This window comes from Pygocentrus nattereri, chromosome 8, assembly GCF_015220715.1.
Source record: "Pygocentrus nattereri isolate fPygNat1 chromosome 8, fPygNat1.pri, whole genome shotgun sequence".
NCBI classification, from domain to species: domain Eukaryota; kingdom Metazoa; phylum Chordata; class Actinopteri; order Characiformes; family Serrasalmidae; genus Pygocentrus; species Pygocentrus nattereri.
In genome coordinates, this window is record NC_051218.1 from 43,991,029 (window position 1) to 44,011,380 (window position 20,352).

Sequence of the window (20,352 nt, forward strand, 5' to 3'; positions counted from 1 at the left end):
TATTGAAGCGGAGAACGCAAAACGCTTTCTGCTCAGGGGTCTCATCTCCTCTCAGACTGAAGGGAGCCATCTCTTGTGATGGTCAGAAACTATAGGACCCCCTCTTTCAATTAGTTTGTGATTGGTGCCTCACAGTTGTAAAAATATGGGGCTTTGAAATCGGATGAATCACTCTGTAGTTTCTAATACAGATAAAATACAAATCCAAGTAAATGTGACAACAACACTGAGGAATCAGCACTGAACACTGAGGAATAACAATATTAACAGAGAAGAGTACATTAAGAGTACTGTTTTGGCTTGAGATTAAATGGTTGACAACAAGGATCCATAATTATAGTAGTTTGCTGTGTCCTACACGAGTATTGCTGTTGTGTATTTCTTTTTCTACTCTCCTTATTCAACCACCTCTTATATTTTCAGGTCCACTCATGGTGGTAGTGGAGTACTGCAAATATGGAAATCTGTCCAACTACCTACGGGCTAAGAGGGAATTCTTTTTGCCATACAGGGTAAGGTGGATGTGTTCAGCTGTCTCCCCTTAGCCAAGACAGTCATGACAATGATACATACATGTGACATTTCCAGTGTCGTCATGGCCAAGCCCCAATGCAGTCAGCCTCTCGTCATCACCGCTCCCCTATCATTTACTGTGGAAACATATGACGAATATTTTACTGTGCCATTTAGACGGAAATATTCCTCTGTCCTGGAGAACGTGGAATTTTTTAGACCATACTTGGAAATCTCATTTAAAAAGGGTGCTTATATGACCTTGGAAAAGTGTTAAAGTGCCCTGTAGAGGGTCATGGCAAGTGTTCCACTCACACTGTCCTGTATTTTCCATCATTAGTCTTTAAAATGCAGTGAATTAAGGAGTGAATTTAAAGTAGTTGCTGAGCACACAGCACTAACAGAGTGTGTTTGGACTCTAGCTGCTAGCTGATGAAGGATTGTCATCACTTCAAGCAAGGTCACATTTGGGCTTGGTAAATGTACTGGCACTAAACAAGGTGATTACATAATCATCCTCGAGATATAAAAAATAAATCTGTTTATCACCCTTATAATGTCACGCAGATATGTAGCATTTAGAAGTGTGTTATGCTGCACCTGCTATCTAACAGACATCTAATCTATTAAAACTTTCTGCAATGTTCAGTGTCAGCCAGAGAGCTTGGTAAATAAATAAAAATAAACTTGTTTTTACTGCAGTTTCTGGCCTAATTAGTGTGACATGCATCTCACTCACTTTGTTATGACTGTGTTGGCAATGCTCAATCTGTGAAGTACCATTAAGTTATTCACCTTCCAGAAGATATTTCTGAGGAGAAATAGTGAAAAAACAGGAGTTTCCAAAACTCAAGAAGTTTAGAAAATATATTAAAAGATAAAGAAAAATGTGGGACTCAACTGTGCACGACGTGGTAGACGACCAAAACTGTCACCATCAGATAAAACAGTACCTAAAGCTTTCATCTTTGAGAGAGCAGAAAATCAAGCTGCTTCAGATCTGAAAACATCCACAGGTGTTTCTGTCCAGCCTTCCACTGTGAGAAGACCACTCAGCACTGTGGGTCTGAAAGGATGTGCAGCTGTCAAAAAGAATCTCGCTGAAAAAAGGAAATTAGCAGTGGAATCTGGTCATTGAGATGAAGAGTAAGGATTTATGGATGGAGGAGTCTAAATTTGTAATTTGGATGATTTGGAATGTGAGAAGCAGAAAATGCAACCAACCTCTAAGACTGAACTTTGTAGGTGTGGATAAATAGCCTTGGGTGTGGACACAGGAAATACTGAAAAATAAGAATTTGCATTTAGATGTTGAGGCTTTTAAGTAATGTTCTGTTAATTATACTTTTAGTTTGTCTTCCTTGAATTTCATAAACAAATAACCTATTCTTAATGGCATTTTTTATGAGAACTATAAAGTTGAAATTGTGTTTGGGATGTCAAGTGAACTTTGAATATTGTGTGTAATAGTTATGCTGTTAATCATAAGGCACATTTAGTAAACTGTTCCGATTGAGTTGGCCTGGATGTCTGGAGGAAGCCAGTATGTGATGGCTCGGTGTTGAATCTTTCTCCTTACTCTGCAGGATCGTTCCCCTAAAACACAGAGTCAGGTGAGGAGGATGATGGAGGCTGGGCAGGTGGAGCAGAGAGGCTGCCACACTCCGAGTCAGTCTCATTCTGCCAACATCAGCTCTCCGACCCAGCTTCAGGGCAAATCCAGTCCAGATAGCACCCCTTCGGTGGAGAAAAGTATGTTCATACTCATTTCTGTCTGTGGTTTAGAGGTACATAGTGCTTACATACGAAATACCTGACAGACTTACATGAAGTCCTCTGATTATGCTTAGCTGTAGTCTTCCAACCCAAAGTCACAACACCTGCCTGTATTTGTCAACTGTACCTATGCTGTTCCTGTTAAAATTGTCACCACAATATTTAGAAGTGATGCGTTTTCATATATATGACTTTGAAATTCTTCTGTTCCTGTTTCTTTCTGTTAAGTGGATGACCTCTGGAAGACCCCTCTTACAATAGAAGATCTCATATGTTACAGCTTCCAGGTGGCACGAGGGATGGAGTTCCTGGCATCTCGTAAGGTGAGCCCTAGGCTGCTTTTAGAGAAACCTGCCTTTGCTTTGGCCTTGATTCAAGAAGCTAAACTCCTAGATCTCCCAGTTATTCTGCAGTCCCATAATGAGTGTTATATGTTACTGACAAGTGACGAACACTCTGCCCTGACTATTGTGGCCCATGAGGATTAAAGCTGGTAGCTGGGAAACAATACTAAGCTCAGCCTTGAGGCTGTTAGATTGCTGATCTAAGACAGACATGGAGTAATAAAGCAAATTTGTAGCTTCACAGTGCAAACAGATAACTCATACAGCAAAATCCTCTGCTGTTATTCTTTCTTGCCAGTGCATTCATCGAGACTTGGCAGCACGGAACATTCTGCTGTCGGAGAACAACGTGGTGAAGATCTGTGATTTTGGTCTGGCTCGTGATATCTACAAGGACCCAGACTACGTGCGGAAAGGAAATGTAAGAGAAAAAATACAAGACCATTGTTTCTAGTAGCCCTCTTCATTGGCTTTTACCACACTAGTTTAAAAACTCCAAGCAGGGGTGCAGACCAAATCTTTAGGACAGAAATCCCTAACAAATCAAAACGGTCTTTCAAATGGGGCAAATGGTACAGGAGAGGAGTGAAGATCATCAGCCTTTGACATGAAGTGGCATGCTGTTCCTTGTCAGATGAAAAAGGCTGTCGGCTTCAGGCTTTGAAACACTGTGTGATTGATCTCTGAGTAATGTGTGCTTGCTTTTGCAGGCCAGACTGCCGCTCAAGTGGATGGCTCCTGAGAGCATTTTCGACAAAGTGTACACCAGCCAGAGTGATGTCTGGTCCTTTGGCGTGCTGCTGTGGGAGATCTTCTCACTAGGTAAACTGAGTGTTTTCTAAACTTAATGGCCCCAACTCATCAAAGTTATGTAGAACCAAGTAGAGATTTGTGTAGGAGCTGCTTAGTATTTTATTTATTAAACTGTTGTGACACTGGAGCGAGCTGAGATGTGAGCAATGAATCAGCTCCAACTGCATGGTTATTTATATATCATTTGCAAATAACACCCCAATTTGATTATTAATGCCGGCACCCTCCTGCTTCAATCATGTCTGCTTGTGGCCAGAAAACCTAGTGTTGTTCGAATCTGCAGCTTCCCACAAAACCTAGTGCTGTTTTTCCCCACTACTGTGGTCCTTGTATGCATTTATTTCTTTGTAATCCACTGGCGCCCACACTGGCGCTCACATTTAACCCTTATAATACACTGGCATGCCCACGCCACCCAAGCAACACAATGGAACCAGGCCTATCGTACTTCCACACATCCAGCAGCAAAATTTTAACTAAATTGAAAATACTGGAAAAGATTTTTGTGCATTTTTAGACTAAGAAAAACTACCAAATGGCTTCACTCATGGACTTCATGCTACTTTTTGTCTGTATTAACATTACATTACTAACTTGGCATCAAAAATTGCTCTTTATTTATTATTCTTTGTTTTTCTTTGTGCTCTTTGTACTGCCGCAAATAATGCCACCTCTCAAATAATTATATCTCTCACATGACATTACATACAGACTCACCTACATATTAGTAGACATATACATATTAGCAGCCACCTGCTAATACCAGTGGCCCAGCGATGCCTTAGCAACCACGTGGAATACCACAGTAAGAGCCCAGCTACATCTTAGCAGCCACCTGGAATACCAATGCAACAGTCTAGCCTGTTCAATTGAAGAACTAATAAGCTAATACAGAGCTAATTCTTCAAATTCTATTTATTATTACCGCTAATAATTTACCGCTAATACATGCAGCTTTGATGAATAAAAACCTTTGTCCTTGTTGACCCCTGTTGAACGGCACACGCTGTGGCTAAATGATCACAAAAACGTTTTGTGTGTTTCTTTCCTGCAGGTGCCTCCCCTTACCCCGGCATTCAGATTGATGAGGACTTCTGTAAACGGCTGAAGGACGGCACCAGGATGAGGGCTCCTGACACTGCCTCCCCTGAAGTGTGAGCATGCTGAAATACATCACTCACTCTTAACATCAGATATTTTTAGAACGTAACAGAGATAACAATTTAAAAGTGCACCCATTCGAAACATTGTAATAAGTGTGGGTCTGTCTCCCCCTGCTGGTAGATATGGGATCATGCTGGCCTGCTGGCAGGGCGAGCCCAGGGAGAGGCCCACGTTTCCTGCACTGGTAGAGATACTGGGAGACCTTCTGCAGGACAACAGCTTACCAGTAAGAAATTTGGCTTCTGTTTCTCTCATTAAAGAGAGACTACTTCAAAAAGTTTCTGCCAAAATGGAGTTTTCTATTTCAGTCACCATTGTACACTAGCTGTGTATGGGATTTAAATTGCTGAGTGATATTATAGTGAAGTTTTGTTTCTGAAAACTACTGTCTCTTTTGCAGGATATTCCCTTCAATGTGTCTCAGAGCTCTTCAGATGATGGCTTCTCACAGGCTTCCTCCAGACCTCCGTCAGAGGAGGAGCTGAGAATGGCCTGCAACACGATGCCGGCCAGGTAATGCACTTAGGACAGCGCCTCTTCTGAGCTAAATGAGATGGGGAAACAAAATACTTATGTCTAAAAGTAGAAGTCCAAATGGCTAGATGTACATCCCCAATTCCAATGAAGTTGAACTAATTAAATTATTAAAATATAGTCAATTTCAAAACAAACCAAAATGGTCACTTTAAAGGTGAAGGAAAAATATATACTTAACTTAATATAGACGTTAATGTAAAAATATATTCTTGGAGTGTTTATGTTGGTCCATTCATCATATAATTTTCACACAACTTAAAGAGCAATTGGTGCTTTCGAATTATGTAAATTAAGTTAACAACGCACAACATAAAGCTGATTGTTTCGCTTGATATGTGGGGTGGCGAGAGAAGTAACAAGAGTGAAACAAGATATTATTGGCTAATATTTTTTACAGTAAAAATTTGATTTCAGGTTGACTTTAAATTTTTGACTTAACTGAACCACTAAAGATAAATAACAGACCAATAATTTATCTTTTATATTTGAAGTTCACTAAAATCAGAATTTTAAGGCAGGCTATGTGTGCAGATCATGTAAAGCAGGGGTCTTTAGTTAAAATTCAGTAAGGTCCAGTTAGAGAAAATTTCCTCAAGCAAAGGTCGGGAACATCATAACGTCTAACATGCATTATGATTCAGTGCCATATACTGTTTACTAAAGTAGCCGAGTAGGAATATCAGGGTGTTGTACAGTCAACAACTGAATGCCAAATCAAATGTCCAATTCAATATGTCACAATATTTATTGTCAGTTTTCTATTTTTAGAGCCAACATGTGAAATATTCTGGCTCACTTTCTTCTCTGACTGCTGTTTCTCGCCTTGTCCCTCCCCTGTGTGTGCGCGTCACTCACTCGAGTCTCAGTGCTCATCATAATTGGCTGAGCATCGTCACGTGTGATATTTACAACACGAGCGATTGGTCTGTGAGTCTCCTGAGCCACTAAAGCTACCATAAAGGCTGGAGAAGCCATTAAAACAGGACCACTCCGTCAAAATTAAATAATTCTCCATAGTTTATCGGTTATAGGTTCAGGTCCGCAAATGACAGCATCTGGGTCCAGACTCGGACCGCGGTCCACCTATAAGTGACCTCTGATTTATTTTCCTCAGATACTACAACTGTGTGCCTTTCTCTGGGTGTGTGATGGTGAGCCCATCAAAGTCATGTCACTCTCGAGTGAAGACGTTCGAAGAGCTTCCGATGGAGATGACCTCCCACAAGTCACATCATGTGAGACCCTTTCTTAAACCACGTAAAGAAACACTTAAAGCTGCTAATGTTGCTGATGTTGCATGTAAGTACTTAGTAGGCGAGCTGACTTATGCTAATTGGTCTCCACCTGCTTTCATGTGTTATTAGCAACATTAGCATATTTAAGTGAATTATTATTTCAGGAGAAGTTTTAAGACTTTCATGTCACAGTCAGATTTCTGTGGTTACCTGATCATTAAGTGGTCGTGTAAACACACACTCTGGTTTCTTAGATCAGATGGAAGTCTATAAACACATGCACGTGTACACTACTGTATGTTTTAAGGGGATTCCACCAAATTTTCACCGTTTTTGCACAAGTCCGTTGTTGGGATGTTAACAATAATATTCAGAGATGTTTGATGAAATGACTGGTAGAGAAACTTTCATTTCTTTACAGTGGTGGTGACAGGAACCAGCCCTTTTATTTACTAGCTAAATGATCATTAAACATGTAATTTATGAATATAATGTTAAGAAAGGTAAATATAGTGGTAAATCTGAAAGAATATGTTTTCTTTAGGGACGGCTTTGTCTTACAACGCCGTTTACGTACCTCTTCACCATGAATATCCTTTAAAAAATATGTTTTAATCTCAGGCATCACACTGAATATATAACCTTTTGATATAAGAGCTATGTGAGGGAGCTTTCAGGGTCTTTAGACTCTTAAGACGTCTGGTTCCCATCACCAACATTGTAAACAATTCTGCCTTGGTAAATGTCTCTAGAATAGAGCATCACATGTCAAACCACTCCAAATCACAGTTTAAATCTTAATTAATTAATTAGGCAGAAATTTAGAAAAATCTGTTGATTTCCCCCCTAAAAGTGAGATCGCACTCTGTAGCGGAGTCGTCTTATTTTCCAAACACAGCTGAAGCATCTTGGGCCCTTATTAGGCCTTATTACGCCTCCCCGTAGACTGCTTAGTCTTATACCCCACACTCCACACACAGTGCCTTCTTGGGAAAAGGGACCACAAGGGTTTATTTATTTGACAATGATTTAATTTGATTATCTTATCTGATTATGTTTAGCACTGACAAAAGGCAGACACATCATGAGCTTTAGTTTTGCACCTTTACTGTAAATGTTTCTGTGCATTTATATGCACATAAACAGAGTTCCCAGCTCACACCTGACCTCGTGTCAGAAACGGGTCATTTATGAAGGGGGCCAATGCAAACACAGCCTAGTTTGTGCACAGTGAAAGACATTCATAGCTTATAAAGTGGTCACTGAGTGTATACTGTTTACAGTGGGCCTAATGCACTCCTGTGTCCCTACAGGACAGCCAGACGGACAGTGGGATGGTATTGGCCTCTGAAGAGCTGGAGAGGCTTGAACACAAGCACAGAGGAGCCATGCTAAAGAGGTGAGCTGTGGAGAACATGGTTAAATGTACTGACTTCCCAAGGCAGGCACCACTGATCAAATATGCAAAGTGCCAGTGTGGCTACGGGTTTTTATTCCAAACAAGCAGAAGCACAACTCACAATAAAAGCACAAATAAATAATCCGTTGTTTGAAGTCCAACTGATTAAACTAGTAAAATCAGGTGTGTGTCCGCTCGATTGGAATCACAAAACCTTTGGCCATTTGTGATCTCTGTCCTACATTCTTGGCTTGGCTGATAAGAAAGTAGCAAAATAATATTCTTAACTTAGTCGTTTACAGATAAATGACCACTAATTATGTCAGACTCCTTAATCCTGTTGTTATACAGGTGGCACTAGTCCTTTTTTCTTTGTTATTATTATTATTATTATTATTATTATTATCTGTGTGCTATGACTTGTCTCTTTTACTAAAAAGGGACATTTTTTAACTGTTAGAAGGCTGTCTCTGATTGGTCCAACAGCTGGGTTAGATCGAACTAAGCCTAAAGGCACCCGGACAAAGCAGGACATCCTGCATTGTGAGATCTATATTATTTCATCAAAAAAAAAATTTAAACAACAAAAAAGGCCTTAATTTACTGAGTGTTAAAATCAATTATTAAGGACCAATCCCATTTCTTATTTTTAACCCTCCCTCTTGAAACCGAGTTACAAAGAGTAGTGGTTGAATCTTCCCCCCTATGAAATGGGACCAACCCTTCAAGAACCAGATACGTCAATTGTCGTCAGCGACTTTTACGTAAACAGACAAGACGAGGTTTTCCAGCTGTGGTGAGCTCACTTGCATGCCACATGAGAGGACAGGTGAATCATATTTTAAATAGCCTAAAAAAAACTATGTGTTTTCCTGCTTTGTCTCCATACTATAGCGATAATGGCATATCACACTGACATTTGTCTTTTATCCAAAGGAGACTGAAAAGCTCACGATTCATTCACAACTTCAGTTTTACGCATCAATCAAATTAGTCACAGAGTAAAAAAGAGGTCAAACAAAAAACTACATTACTTCATTAACAGCTACTAGCGCTGCTCTGTAGGCGACCCTGCCGGCCTGCAGTGACAGCAGAGGGGAAAGTTCAGCTCCTCACTACTTAAATACATTAAATCATACGCCTTCAAAGACGGGGGCAATCATTTATTATAGCCACCAAGAATTTTTCAGTGATATGAAGCTGAACTTAGCTTTTAAATCACCAGCTTCATGATCGATTTCCCATTCCACCTTAAATGGTGAGGCAACCTCAGGTACCAGAATGTAACTGCTGCACCATTTAAGGTGGAACAGGAAATTTTGCCTGGTAGTGACCGAGACGTCAGCATATTACTAGCGATTTTTATGCGTGTTATGAAGGAAATGACCATAAACTGCTATTACAATGGTTCTTATAATACAACGGCTTTTAACAGAGAAATGTTACTTACTTTAATGTGTCTCTTTAGTCGCTTGTGCAGCCGTCATACCAATGATTCCGAGAAATTTGGGAATTCTCATATAACACTCCATTTGTAGTGCCTCTGAAAAATCACCGTTTGAAGGGCCATATAGCCCTAACACTTCACCCAACCCCTCCATCTCAACAAGAGTCGGGACAACCCTACCCCTAGACGTGAACATGCAAAACGGAGGGGTAGGGCTAAGTGTTGGGGGCAAGGGGTGAAATGGGATTAGGCCAAAGTTGCCACCTTCAGATCAACGTGTTTCATTTCTGCAACCCTACTTTATTTTCTGCAGGCAGTACCAAATTTCTCTCTCTCTCTCTGTAGTTCAGCGGCCGGCACCAGCACAGAGCACCTAATCAGTAGCCCAAACCGAACCAGCAGCATCTGCAGCAGCAGGCACCGACCGGCCTTCTTCAGTCAGCTCTCCGGCCAGACCTTCTACAACAACGAGTACGGCCAGCTCTCTGAGGAAGGTGTGTGCGACTTCTTCTCCTCACCGGACCTGGCCGTGACGGAGGGATCGTGCCCAGCAACCTCCAACCTGTAACATCACCTTATGAGGCCCAATCAGATCCATCATGGTCATCAGCCCCCTAAACCCCAAGCCCCTAACCTTGCCTCACAAACTGAACTTATCTTCCCTCTTTTTACCACCTCCATGTTCTCTCTGCTGCCACTGGGTGGCACCATTACGTCAGTTGCAAATCAAAAAGTATTTTAACGCATTTGTTACATTTATCTTGGTATGAAGTGTAAGCTTCTGTTAATTTGTACAAAAATTAACCCAGAATGGGGAAAAATAAAGGAATATATCTTGTATGCTGCCTCACTCAGTGAGACTACAGAGAGAGGCAAGAAACAAAAACAAGTAAAATAACTGAAAAGCTCATTTCAATTGAAGTCCAATGTCACAAACTACTCAGATTTTTTGACAAAGGTGTAAGCAACAGTAACCAATCCGTTTTTATTTTTTATCCGTTTTACATGTTTGACCTGAATCAAAAAGGAATGAAAAGAAGAAGTGGTTGAGAAACACCAATGACCTGACAAAATTGAGGTCAAGTTGACCAAAATACAATCTGGCACAACAGAATCAGCCTGTTATTTTTCACACATGGTGTTATTTTATCTGACCCAAGTAAACAAAGCAGTGGCAGACACTGGGGCAAAAGTCCACATGGCAACATAACAGGCCACCATAAGTCAGTCATGGCGCCAATACATCTGTATGATCGTTTTATTGGCATAATGTTTTGCTTTTTGATTCCTATTTTTAAATGTATAGCATTCATGTTTCTGCCAGCACCTTTAAGTGATCCAGTTTGGCTGCGTTAAAGGGACACTATTGGTTAAAACCGAACACTGGTTGTGGCTTTCTGTGTTAAGATGCATCCATGTTGCCATGTGTACCTGCGGCAAACACTGCAACACATCGTCTGGAAGTCAAAGCTCCACAAGCGGAAACTTCTGCTAGTTTAACACGTTCCACTGGAATCTTTAACATCACTAAGAGTGACTGGAAATGATTTGTCTGGGTTACAGGTTGAGGGTACAACCTTGATTGGCAGTAAACAAAAACACACAACCTATTTCTCAAACATTTTAAACAGCATGAAATGAGCAAATAAAACGGCTACCAAATCCAACCAGCGAAAGAATGCCTTTACAATGTAAAATACACTTAAAAAAACCCAAAAAAACCTTCATTCAAAAATGCTTTGGTAGGCAAAAATACAAATAACTTCCCTTAAACCAACGTCAAATATATGCAATTTACCAAAAGACAAAGTACCATCAACATCAAAATCTGCCAAACTTTATGGGTGACTTTACCTCCACTGACCTAATCCTATCATCTGAAAACACTTTTAAGGCACATTAGGCCAATTTTTAAACTAAGCAGACAGAGAATTAATTTTTGATGAGTTTTTCATGTGAATCAAAATAATCAATACTGCATACAGTATTACACTTTCTTTGTGCAATGAATCACATAATACACCCCTATTAACCGCTTTATGTAATCTGGGATACTAATCTAAGTACAGTAGTCTTTAATTGATGGATGTGTTGCTCGTTAGACAAACTGTAAATCTACAGGACACCTTCATATACTGACAAATTGTGGCAAATGTTATCAGCGGACAAAGCTGAAATACTTTTTGAGCAAGAAGGAATTACCAAGAAGTGGTGTTTTGGATGGCCTTTTGTAACATTCATACTGAAGGGAGGGAACCGTGAACCCATGTATTGAGAAATGGACAAAAATGCAACAAAACAGAACAATTTTATAAACTATGCAAAAGTTTGGCAACACAATCTCTTGATCTGGCTAACATTTTAGTTCTGACTTGTGTAAAAGACATGCTGAGAATCTGCAGCTGGTCTGATAGAATGACTTACTAAAAAATTCTTAAAGGGAAAACTGGGCTTATAATGTGGTACAGTGGAAAATGTGGACAGTCATCGTGGTATAAATAAGACGTGTGCTGGCAAATGTGTCGGTACTCAGGACATCTTGCCTATCTGGATTTTCTTCCAGGCCTCAGAGGCCGTGAATATACAGGAGTCAATAATGCCAGCCACTGTAAATGTCCCGCCAATAATGGCACAGATCTAAGAACAAAGAGAAGAAGACAAGGATGAAAGAAAGAAATAATAAATAAACACTGGATATCAATAAAAGTAAACATCTGCCTTAATTAAAGCTTAACTCATTTCAATCTTATCAAATATGTCTAATTTTCCTGAATTAAAATTGGTATTAATTCAAGTAAAGTTCTCAAGCATATTTTCTGAAAATAAAAGAAACTATAGAGCTTAGAAATGTACCATTTAAAAGAGCCTAAATCATAGAAAACTAAGTTCACTTAATGAAAGAGTATGTAAACACTGAGCGTGTTTACATGCACTCAGTCCGATCATAATTGGATTTCTGCATTTATCAGATTATTGAAATGGTTATGTAAACACCATACTCTGTTCTAGAAATCCGATCAGGAAATCTGATAAAGTGGCTGGATTTTTAGCTCAGTAATCTCATTTCTCAGTGCTGTGAACTCTTACTCTGATTTCTTTCAGATTTCTCAGTCTGTGTTTGCACGAGATCAGACAGTGGATTTTACGTTACATCATCTTCTGAGAGTTTACTGGCTGGTTGCAAAGCAGAAATCCGATTACTGACTTATGAAGACTTGGAGTTTGCCAATATCTGATTACCCAAGTGCATGTAAATGCATTGATTGGATTACTGACAAAATCAGATTATTAAGTGCTTATAAAAACACTCACTGTCAAAGTTTTAAAATGTACTATTTAAGACCAGCCAGTCTATATACGGAAATAAGCGGCCAAATCTGAATTGATTTTTTTTTGTGATGTCAAAAAATTAAAGGTAAATGCCTAAATATATCCACCTATTCAGCTTAGAGCAGTTCAGACACACCCATTCAAACTGAGATTATAAGGAGATTTCCTGTGCAGATTACTTTTTGAACGAGGCGTAATACAGATCAATCAGAATAAATGTTATTTACGTATATGAATTAAAAGCTTAAGTATCAAAAATATAGTAATAAGCAATTCAAGTGATCACAGAATCCAGGCCAGAAACGGACCATGGATTAATGGTCTGGGTTTTGAGCTTATACCAATCAGGCATAACATTCTGACCACCTCCTTGTTTCTATACTACTTGTCCATTTTATCAGCTCCACTTACTGTATAGCTGCACTCTGTAGTTCTACAGTTACAGACTGTAGTCCATCTGTTTCTCTGATACTCTGTTACCCTGTTCTTCAGTGGTCAGGACCCCCATGGACCCTCACAGAGCAGGTACTATTTGGGTGGTGGGTCATTCTCAGCACTGCAGTAACACTGATGTGGTGGTGGTGCGTTAGTGTGTGTTAGTGTGTGTTGTGCTGGTCTGAGTGGATCAGACACAGCAGTGCTGCTGGAGTTTTAAAACGCCTCAGTGTCACTGCTGGACTGAGAATAGTCCAAAAACCAAAAATATCCAGCCAACAGCGTCCTGTGAACAGCGTCCTGTGAACAGCGTCCTGTGAACAGCGTCCTGTGACTACTGATGAAGGACTAGAGGATGACCAACACAAACTGTGCAGCAGCAGATGAGCAAGGTGGACCAACAAGTTAGGATCATCTAACAGAGTGGACAGTGAGTGGACACAGTGTTTAAAAACTCCAGCAGCACTGCTGTGTCTGATCCACTTGTACCAGTGTCCACTTGTCAGTGTTACTGCAGTTCTGAGAATGATCCACCACTCAAATAGTACCTGCTCTGTGAGGGTCCATGGGGGTCCTGACCACTGAAGAACAGAGTATCAGAGAAAGAGATGGACTACAGTCTGTAACTGTAGAACTACAAAGTGCAGCTATACAGTAACAGTGAGCGTAGAAACGAGGAGGTGGTCATGATGTTCTGCCTGATCGGTGTATAAATGAATGAATGATTGAATGAATGAGTAAATAGTTTATAGCATACCCAACAGCTCCACTATTAAACGGTGTGTGTGTGTGCTTGTGTGACTCACTGTGGTAATGAAGCGGTAGATCGGCTGTCTCCTCTCTGTGTATTTCACAGTGATGGGACTCAGATCATAACGAAACCAAATGGCTGGGATGATGCGTCCTGTGTGACTGTAGGCCACGTATTCCTGCCATGGAAAACAAGCGAAGGATGAAAGTTTCTCATTTATTCTACTGATCTGGATTTAGTCTGATGCTTAACACATTACTGATGCTGGCAGAATCAAGCTGTGATTCAGCCTTCAGGCCCAGTCAGCTTATCCGGACGTTTCATTCTGACAACACGCTTTCGTGGCAGACAGCAGCCAACGCTATTCCAGTCACGTATCCGTGGCAGAGCCACCAGCTGTCACTGGAGTGCGTGTCCTCTAGGATTCCCAGAGACCCGTGACAAATGTTTGTCACCACTTCATAAACTCAGCGCCGTAATTCCAAATCACTCCCAGTGAACAGGTTGTGTCTATAGTAACCACGGGCCACTTTAGGAGCCCGTAACTCAACATACTTGCTGAAAATACACGTATGTTTATAGACCCACGTTTTACAACCGTGTTATATAAGGCTTTTTAATAACATGGAGCTAAACGCCTCAACGTACCTTGTTCGCAACGGTGTACTGATAGGAAAACCTCTGCTTTCCTGACAAGTCCTCATACACTGTAGGGACGATCTTGAGGATGTAATCATGTGAGGCCAGAGCTGAGTAAAAGAGAGAAACAGTGTAGAGTTACATTCAGGCAATATGTTACAACTATTGTGATAAATTACATCAAAATATGCTTTGATAAATACATGATAAAGTCACTGCTGTCAGAAGAAAACTTCATATCTCCAAACTTTACAGGAGAAGGAAAAACCTACTTTGCTTTTAATGTAAGTCAATGGAACCAGAATTTTTTAAAAGTAATTCTGGGCCGTTTCTTTTCGTCCATTCATCATGAAATTCACACATAATGTAAAGAGCAACAGGTATTTTTCAAATTCTGTCAAAAACTGGAAATGGATACATAAGTGTACAAACACACACACACAAAAACGTACTACATATAATTTACTGCTGTCTGTTAAAAAAGTCTATTTGGAGTTTAGTCAGTGTTGCTCTCAAACACATTTGGTCTGGAGTCATTAACCATGTTACCACAATGTAAAGACCAACAGGCATTTTCAAATTATGTCAAAGACACACAAACAACAACAAAAGTGAAGATAAGAGGCTTTGATCTGACACCAGTGATTTGGAGGATAATACTATAATCATAGTTTTTCCAGCTTTTGGTAAATTCCATCTTGCTCAAAATATAGATGCACACTGTGTACTGTGAAAATGTCTTCACAAGGAATTACAATCCTTAACCCTTTTGTATGAACTTTACATGTGTGGCCAGAACTGCTGCCATCACTTATGGATCCAAGGCTATTCAGGCTTTTACAACTATGAGGACAAAATGTTCCCAGCTCTTCACACTGTACTGCCACACTGGGTGTAAGGTGGGTCAGTGTCAGAATACTGACAGGACACTGTAATACGACCTTACTGAGGGGTCACAAAGCTATAATGAACTGTAATCTTTGCTTAAAACTCAAGAGTATATGAGAAAAATGAGCCTGGTCATAACAACTGTAAGTACCACTGAAATATATAGGACACATTCATAAAAATATATGAAAGGAGATCATGCGCTCCTGTTTGGCCACTAGATGGCTCTCAAAAACGCAGTTTGTGCTGTGGTGTCGCGCTGCATTACTGGACTGGCAGGTGTTTCCTTCCTACCCTAAACTACACAGACTGAGTTTAAGACCTGTTCATCACTGTGGCCTCATTAGCATTTCATAAAGGAAGACGGCGCTTTTGGAAAAGGCTCAGTCTGTGTTAGTCACTCTAGAAGTTGCGATGTTTCTGACTGCTGACATTTAAAACTTCTCCTTTACGGTCACTGTGGTTTGTGGAACATAATGTGGCAAGAACTGCTGGCAAACCGTTACATCACCGAACCTCAGCCTTTTAAAGAAAACACTTATTTTTTAATAAAATACGTTTTTTGAAGCCATTAGATTTTATAATTCAGAAATATATCTAATTATAATATTCTTAAAGGAGATACGATCCTGTATAGATATTAAAAGGACGTATAGATTGTTCGCCTATAGAATCTGATTACAAAATAGGAAAAGCACACTACTTTCCCCACTCGCTGGATACGGTACGAGTGTCCAGGAAAACACACCATGTGCCAAAGCCATCGTTCTCTGTCATCATTTACAGTCAGCTGACCGAGGCATTCAGTTCTGGTCAAAAATTTGGACACACTTGATTGAATGAATGATTTTCAGAAACTAAAAGGCATTTTAATATGGAGGCTTATGCTTAAATGCTTGAAAAAGAACACATCATTTTTTTTTATTTTCTTCGTCATCATTCAAGATCAGCAGATGCCATTTATATTAAAAAATTCACGATGAATGGCCCAAATACTCCAAAATCATGTAAAATAAAATCTCTACATTAAATTACTTTAAAAGTTTAAAAGCGTTTTTCCTTCTCCTGTAAAGTTACAATTTTGCAGCTACACAGCGAAGATATAACAAACATTATTTATATATAAAACATTGTTTAAACAGTATAAAAGTTCACTATTTTCTAAACATTACATTTTTCAAAAATGTATTTTAAAAGTGCCTTTTTCAACAAGTACCTTTGATTTATTATAATTTATTATTTTCATTTATTTATAAAGTTCTGTTAGTATCACAATGATTAGATCGTCCCAATTGTTATGTGTGCCTGTTAAAAGTTAATTAGTACTATAAAAGTTAATTAGTACTATAAAAGTTAATTAGTATAATAAAAGTTAATTAGTATAATGCATATAATGCACAGTATGTAATGTGCTTGAGCCAATCAAGCTGTGCTCTGAGGTTGGGTCGAGCGAAGATTTGTCAGAAGCCCAATGTGTCTGACTGCAGTGATTTCATATGTAATTTAATTGTTTTCATGTTTTTTCTATTATTCTGAAAAGTAGAAAAAGGTAAAAATAAGAAAAAACATCCTTCTGGCTTTTGATTACTGTACATAATCCTTTCCCAGACTCCAGAACATCAAACACTGGGGTAACGTACCATTGGACTGAAGTCTGTTGGCTCCGCCGAGAGCGTTGAAGGCTCCTTGGACGTGTTTGACCTGCAATACGAAGTGCACATTGGCTTCTGAATGAGGTGAACGTCTCTGACACCATCTGTGGCCTCATAAAGGATTATGTAAGAGATGAAAGAACAACCTGAAGCTTCTCCCCGAAGGCGAGCTTATGGATGATGTGGGTCATGTCAGGGTTCTGTGGCTGTGCTGTAGCGCTGTGTGTGGACACGTGGAAGTTTCCAGGGACCTGCCAAAAAAACAAAAACAACAAAAAAAAAAAAACCACACAAACCACCATCAGGGAACGTGATACTTATTCAACAAAGCCGGCCTTTCAAGTTCTGAATAGGTCAGCACTCTTTGTAAATGTTTAACTTGATTTTAAAAGTTCAACGTGCAGTTTGAGGCGTCCAGGAAAACGGACAAAACAATGACTCTTTGAGTGGCTGATTAGGACGCTCTATTCGGAATAATGAAATTTGGGACGGGTTGTGACTCGCATATGGGCTTCCTTCCTCCCAATTAGAGTGGAATCCAATCTTTAGTTATTTGCCAAATGCAGTCTGCACAGCGATTAAATGAATTTTCCAATTCGAAGGGTCATTACTACGCTGCTCCATGATGCCATCATTTCCTTCTATTTCATCAAAACCCTTACTTCTTCATGCGTCATGTCCAATACTGCGATCTCCGTGAACCCAGCTTAACACAGAGGGGGCGGACTATGACTACGACTGTACATTACAAGGTCGACACTTTCTTACTTTATTAATAGTGAATTCGCCCTCGAAGCGGCAGCCGTAACCGTTGTTGAGCGGCACCTTCATAGAGTTGTCTATGTGGCCCACTTCATGTCTGCCCATCTCATCTTGGATATCCAAGCCCACCACTGGGAGAGAGGGAGGGGGAGAATAGACAGACAGACAGACAGAGAGACAGAGAGAGAGAGAGTGCGCGAGAGACAGTGAGACAGAGAGAGAGAGAAAGAGAGAAACAGACAGGCACAGGCAGAGAGAGAGCGAGATAGAGAGCGAGAAAGAGAGAGAGACACAGACAGACAGAGAGACAGACAGAGACAGAGAGACAGGGAGAGAGCGGGACCAAGCGAGATAGAGCGCGCGAGATAGAGAGACAGAGAGAGAGAGAGAGACAGAGAGAGAGACAGAAAGAGATAGAGAGTAAGCGAGAGAGACAGACACAGACAGACAGAGAGAGAGAGAGAGCGCACTGCTTTGTTACATCTGAAAATTTACAAGCCATCATTACACAACATGCAAAATAAAAAAATCTAAACCTCAAAACTATAAATTTCCTCTTTTGAAAAAAGTCACATATTCTTGACTTTGTGTGACCATTTCCTCCACGACGAATGGACCAATAAAAATGGTGCAAAATGACCTGGAATAAAATCTCATTACATCAACATACATTATAGTTAGGAACGTTTTACCATTCGCCTGTAAATCTGCCAACATATGAGATCAAGACAACAGAAATACATCTGCAGGGTGAATTTCACATTTGTTGCCATAGTAACTGGTACCCACTTCAGAATCCAAACCCAGTCAGACCACTGTGGGGAGAAGGCCTAACATCTTCATCTACAGCAGTAAAACCAGCACCCTCAGCCACGCACGTCGGCCGGTCAGTCTGGCTGTAAAGGAGTTAAGCCTGGTTGAAGTCAGAATGCTGACCGGATGCTATAATAAGATCTTGCTAAAGGGGTCACAGGGTTATGATGGAGCAATGCTGACCTTTTGCTCTGGTGAGGTTTTAACACGACATTTCTGCTATTGAGTGGAAGAATGACTGAGGAGGCCTTTCTTAGTCCTTCATAAAAGCCTTTCCATGGAAAGTTGTTTCCATTACATCAAGACCACTCCTAATGGAAGGAACTCTCGCTATGCGTAAAAAGCAAAATGGAATTGATGTTAAAATCACTGAACATAACAGAACAAATTTATACTTCATCCATCCCCACTTTGATTTTTTCACTTGTGTATGTTGGTCAAAAAAGGTCCAAGTGGAACTTTCTGCTGTGTTTATGTTCGGCCAGATGTGCATCCAGAAAACGAATCTTAATCCAAAGCATTAATGGGAAGTGTGCAGAGGAAAAAAGCTCTTCACTGCACTTTTTCCATTCAAGAATAAACCAAGTGGTGAAGGCTGGTTAGTAAAGGTCAGTAACGGAGAAAATGTGTTCGTCACGACAAACGGCAGAATGTGAGCTCTGAGGTCCTTCATTAAAAAGCTGTTAATGGAAAACAGAGAGGGAATAAAGACCACGTTTAATCTGTAATCATGAAATACATGAAGCTAAGATAGAAACAAACTATGGGGAAAAGGATCATGACGGTCAATCAATTCAATATAAAAAAACAGACTGTAAAATGGGATTAACACATCGCTGCCTGACCTGTTTTGACCTAGTCTGAAAACACCTGTTGTTCTTTACACTGTGTGTAGATTTCATGATGATTGGACCAAAAGAAACGGCCCAAGATGACTGAAGAAATTCTGGTTCCATTGACTTACATTAAAAGTAAAGTAGGTTTTTCCCTCTCCTGTAAAGTTACCAGTTTGGAGATATGAGGCTTTCCTCCGACAGCAGCGCCACAAATAAACGTTAGAGTCATTACTCATGTTGTTGTTGGTGACATGGACCAAAACGAACCCATTCTTTAACCCTTGTGTGGTGTTCAGGTCTGTGGGACCCATTTTCATTGTTTACCAAAAGAATAAATGGTAATAATATTTAAATGGAATAAATTTGTTATTATTTCAGCCTCAGATTCTTGGTCTTTGCTCATTTTCTGTGAAGAACATAAAGAATAGCCCATTTTCAGAGCTTCCCTCTGTTCACCCCCCACACATTTATATTACACATGTGCTGCTGGGCTGAACCCACAGGGAGTGAAAGTGTGGAGGTGCTGTGTCCTTCACTCTGTTCTCCTCCCACACGGCCTGCTGTTAGAATGTGTTTGTGTGTGGGGGTAGACAACATGATGGACAGGCTGCTGACTGGCTACAGCTGCTAAAGGAGAACCCTATGCTGGCCACTTGTGATATTTTAAACATCTGGTGTTTTTACATAAATTCTTATGGTTATTATTTAAAAATCAATAATGTGGTGGGTCCACCGGACCACCAAGTAACAAACACACCAACACCACACACGGGTTAAGGCTGCCAGCTTTACAGCATGAAATGACAGACAACTGAAACACTTCCTACTGAAAATTTTAGAATGTCATCAAGATTTTTGTCATCAAGACTGACGTTTGCTAAGGCGACAAGCTTCTAGGTGCTTTTTTTAGCACGCTATTACAGTACATGAGGTCACTGTTGCGCAGCGCATTGTGCACTTTGTGATTATGACTCACTGAAAAGGCAAGAAAGGCAGAAGTTACAGAAAAGAAAAAAAA

At 40.1% G+C, this 20,352-nt stretch overlaps 2 protein-coding genes across 3 annotated transcripts in view; one reads left to right on the forward strand and one right to left on the reverse strand.

Annotated features, from left to right (window-relative positions):
* flt4 (fms related receptor tyrosine kinase 4) overlaps positions 1-10,138 on the forward strand; it is a 54,022-nt gene extending 43,884 nt beyond the window's left edge. For both annotated transcript variants that reach the window (XM_017712507.2, XM_017712508.2), the window contains 11 exons: positions 424-512; positions 2,100-2,265; positions 2,518-2,612; positions 2,932-3,054; positions 3,344-3,455; positions 4,501-4,600; positions 4,731-4,836; positions 5,011-5,123; positions 6,262-6,382; positions 7,696-7,781; positions 9,574-10,138. In XM_017712507.2, coding sequence (XP_017567996.1) covers positions 424-512; positions 2,100-2,265; positions 2,518-2,612; positions 2,932-3,054; positions 3,344-3,455; positions 4,501-4,600; positions 4,731-4,836; positions 5,011-5,123; positions 6,262-6,382; positions 7,696-7,781; positions 9,574-9,796 — 1,334 coding nt within the window. In that variant the 3' untranslated portion in view covers positions 9,797-10,138. The remainder of the gene's footprint in view (positions 1-423; positions 513-2,099; positions 2,266-2,517; positions 2,613-2,931; positions 3,055-3,343; positions 3,456-4,500; positions 4,601-4,730; positions 4,837-5,010; positions 5,124-6,261; positions 6,383-7,695; positions 7,782-9,573) is intronic.
* A 51-nt stretch (positions 10,139-10,189) lies between these two features.
* ergic1 (endoplasmic reticulum-golgi intermediate compartment 1) overlaps positions 10,190-20,352 on the reverse strand; it is a 30,057-nt gene continuing 19,894 nt past the window's right edge. The window contains exons 5-10 of the mRNA XM_017712509.2: positions 17,692-17,816; positions 17,070-17,174; positions 16,912-16,972; positions 14,393-14,493; positions 13,800-13,922; positions 10,190-11,865 (exon numbers count right to left, since the gene is read on the reverse strand). Of these exons, the coding sequence (XP_017567998.1) occupies positions 11,758-11,865; positions 13,800-13,922; positions 14,393-14,493; positions 16,912-16,972; positions 17,070-17,174; positions 17,692-17,816 (623 nt within the window). The 3' untranslated portion in view covers positions 10,190-11,757. The remainder of the gene's footprint in view (positions 11,866-13,799; positions 13,923-14,392; positions 14,494-16,911; positions 16,973-17,069; positions 17,175-17,691; positions 17,817-20,352) is intronic.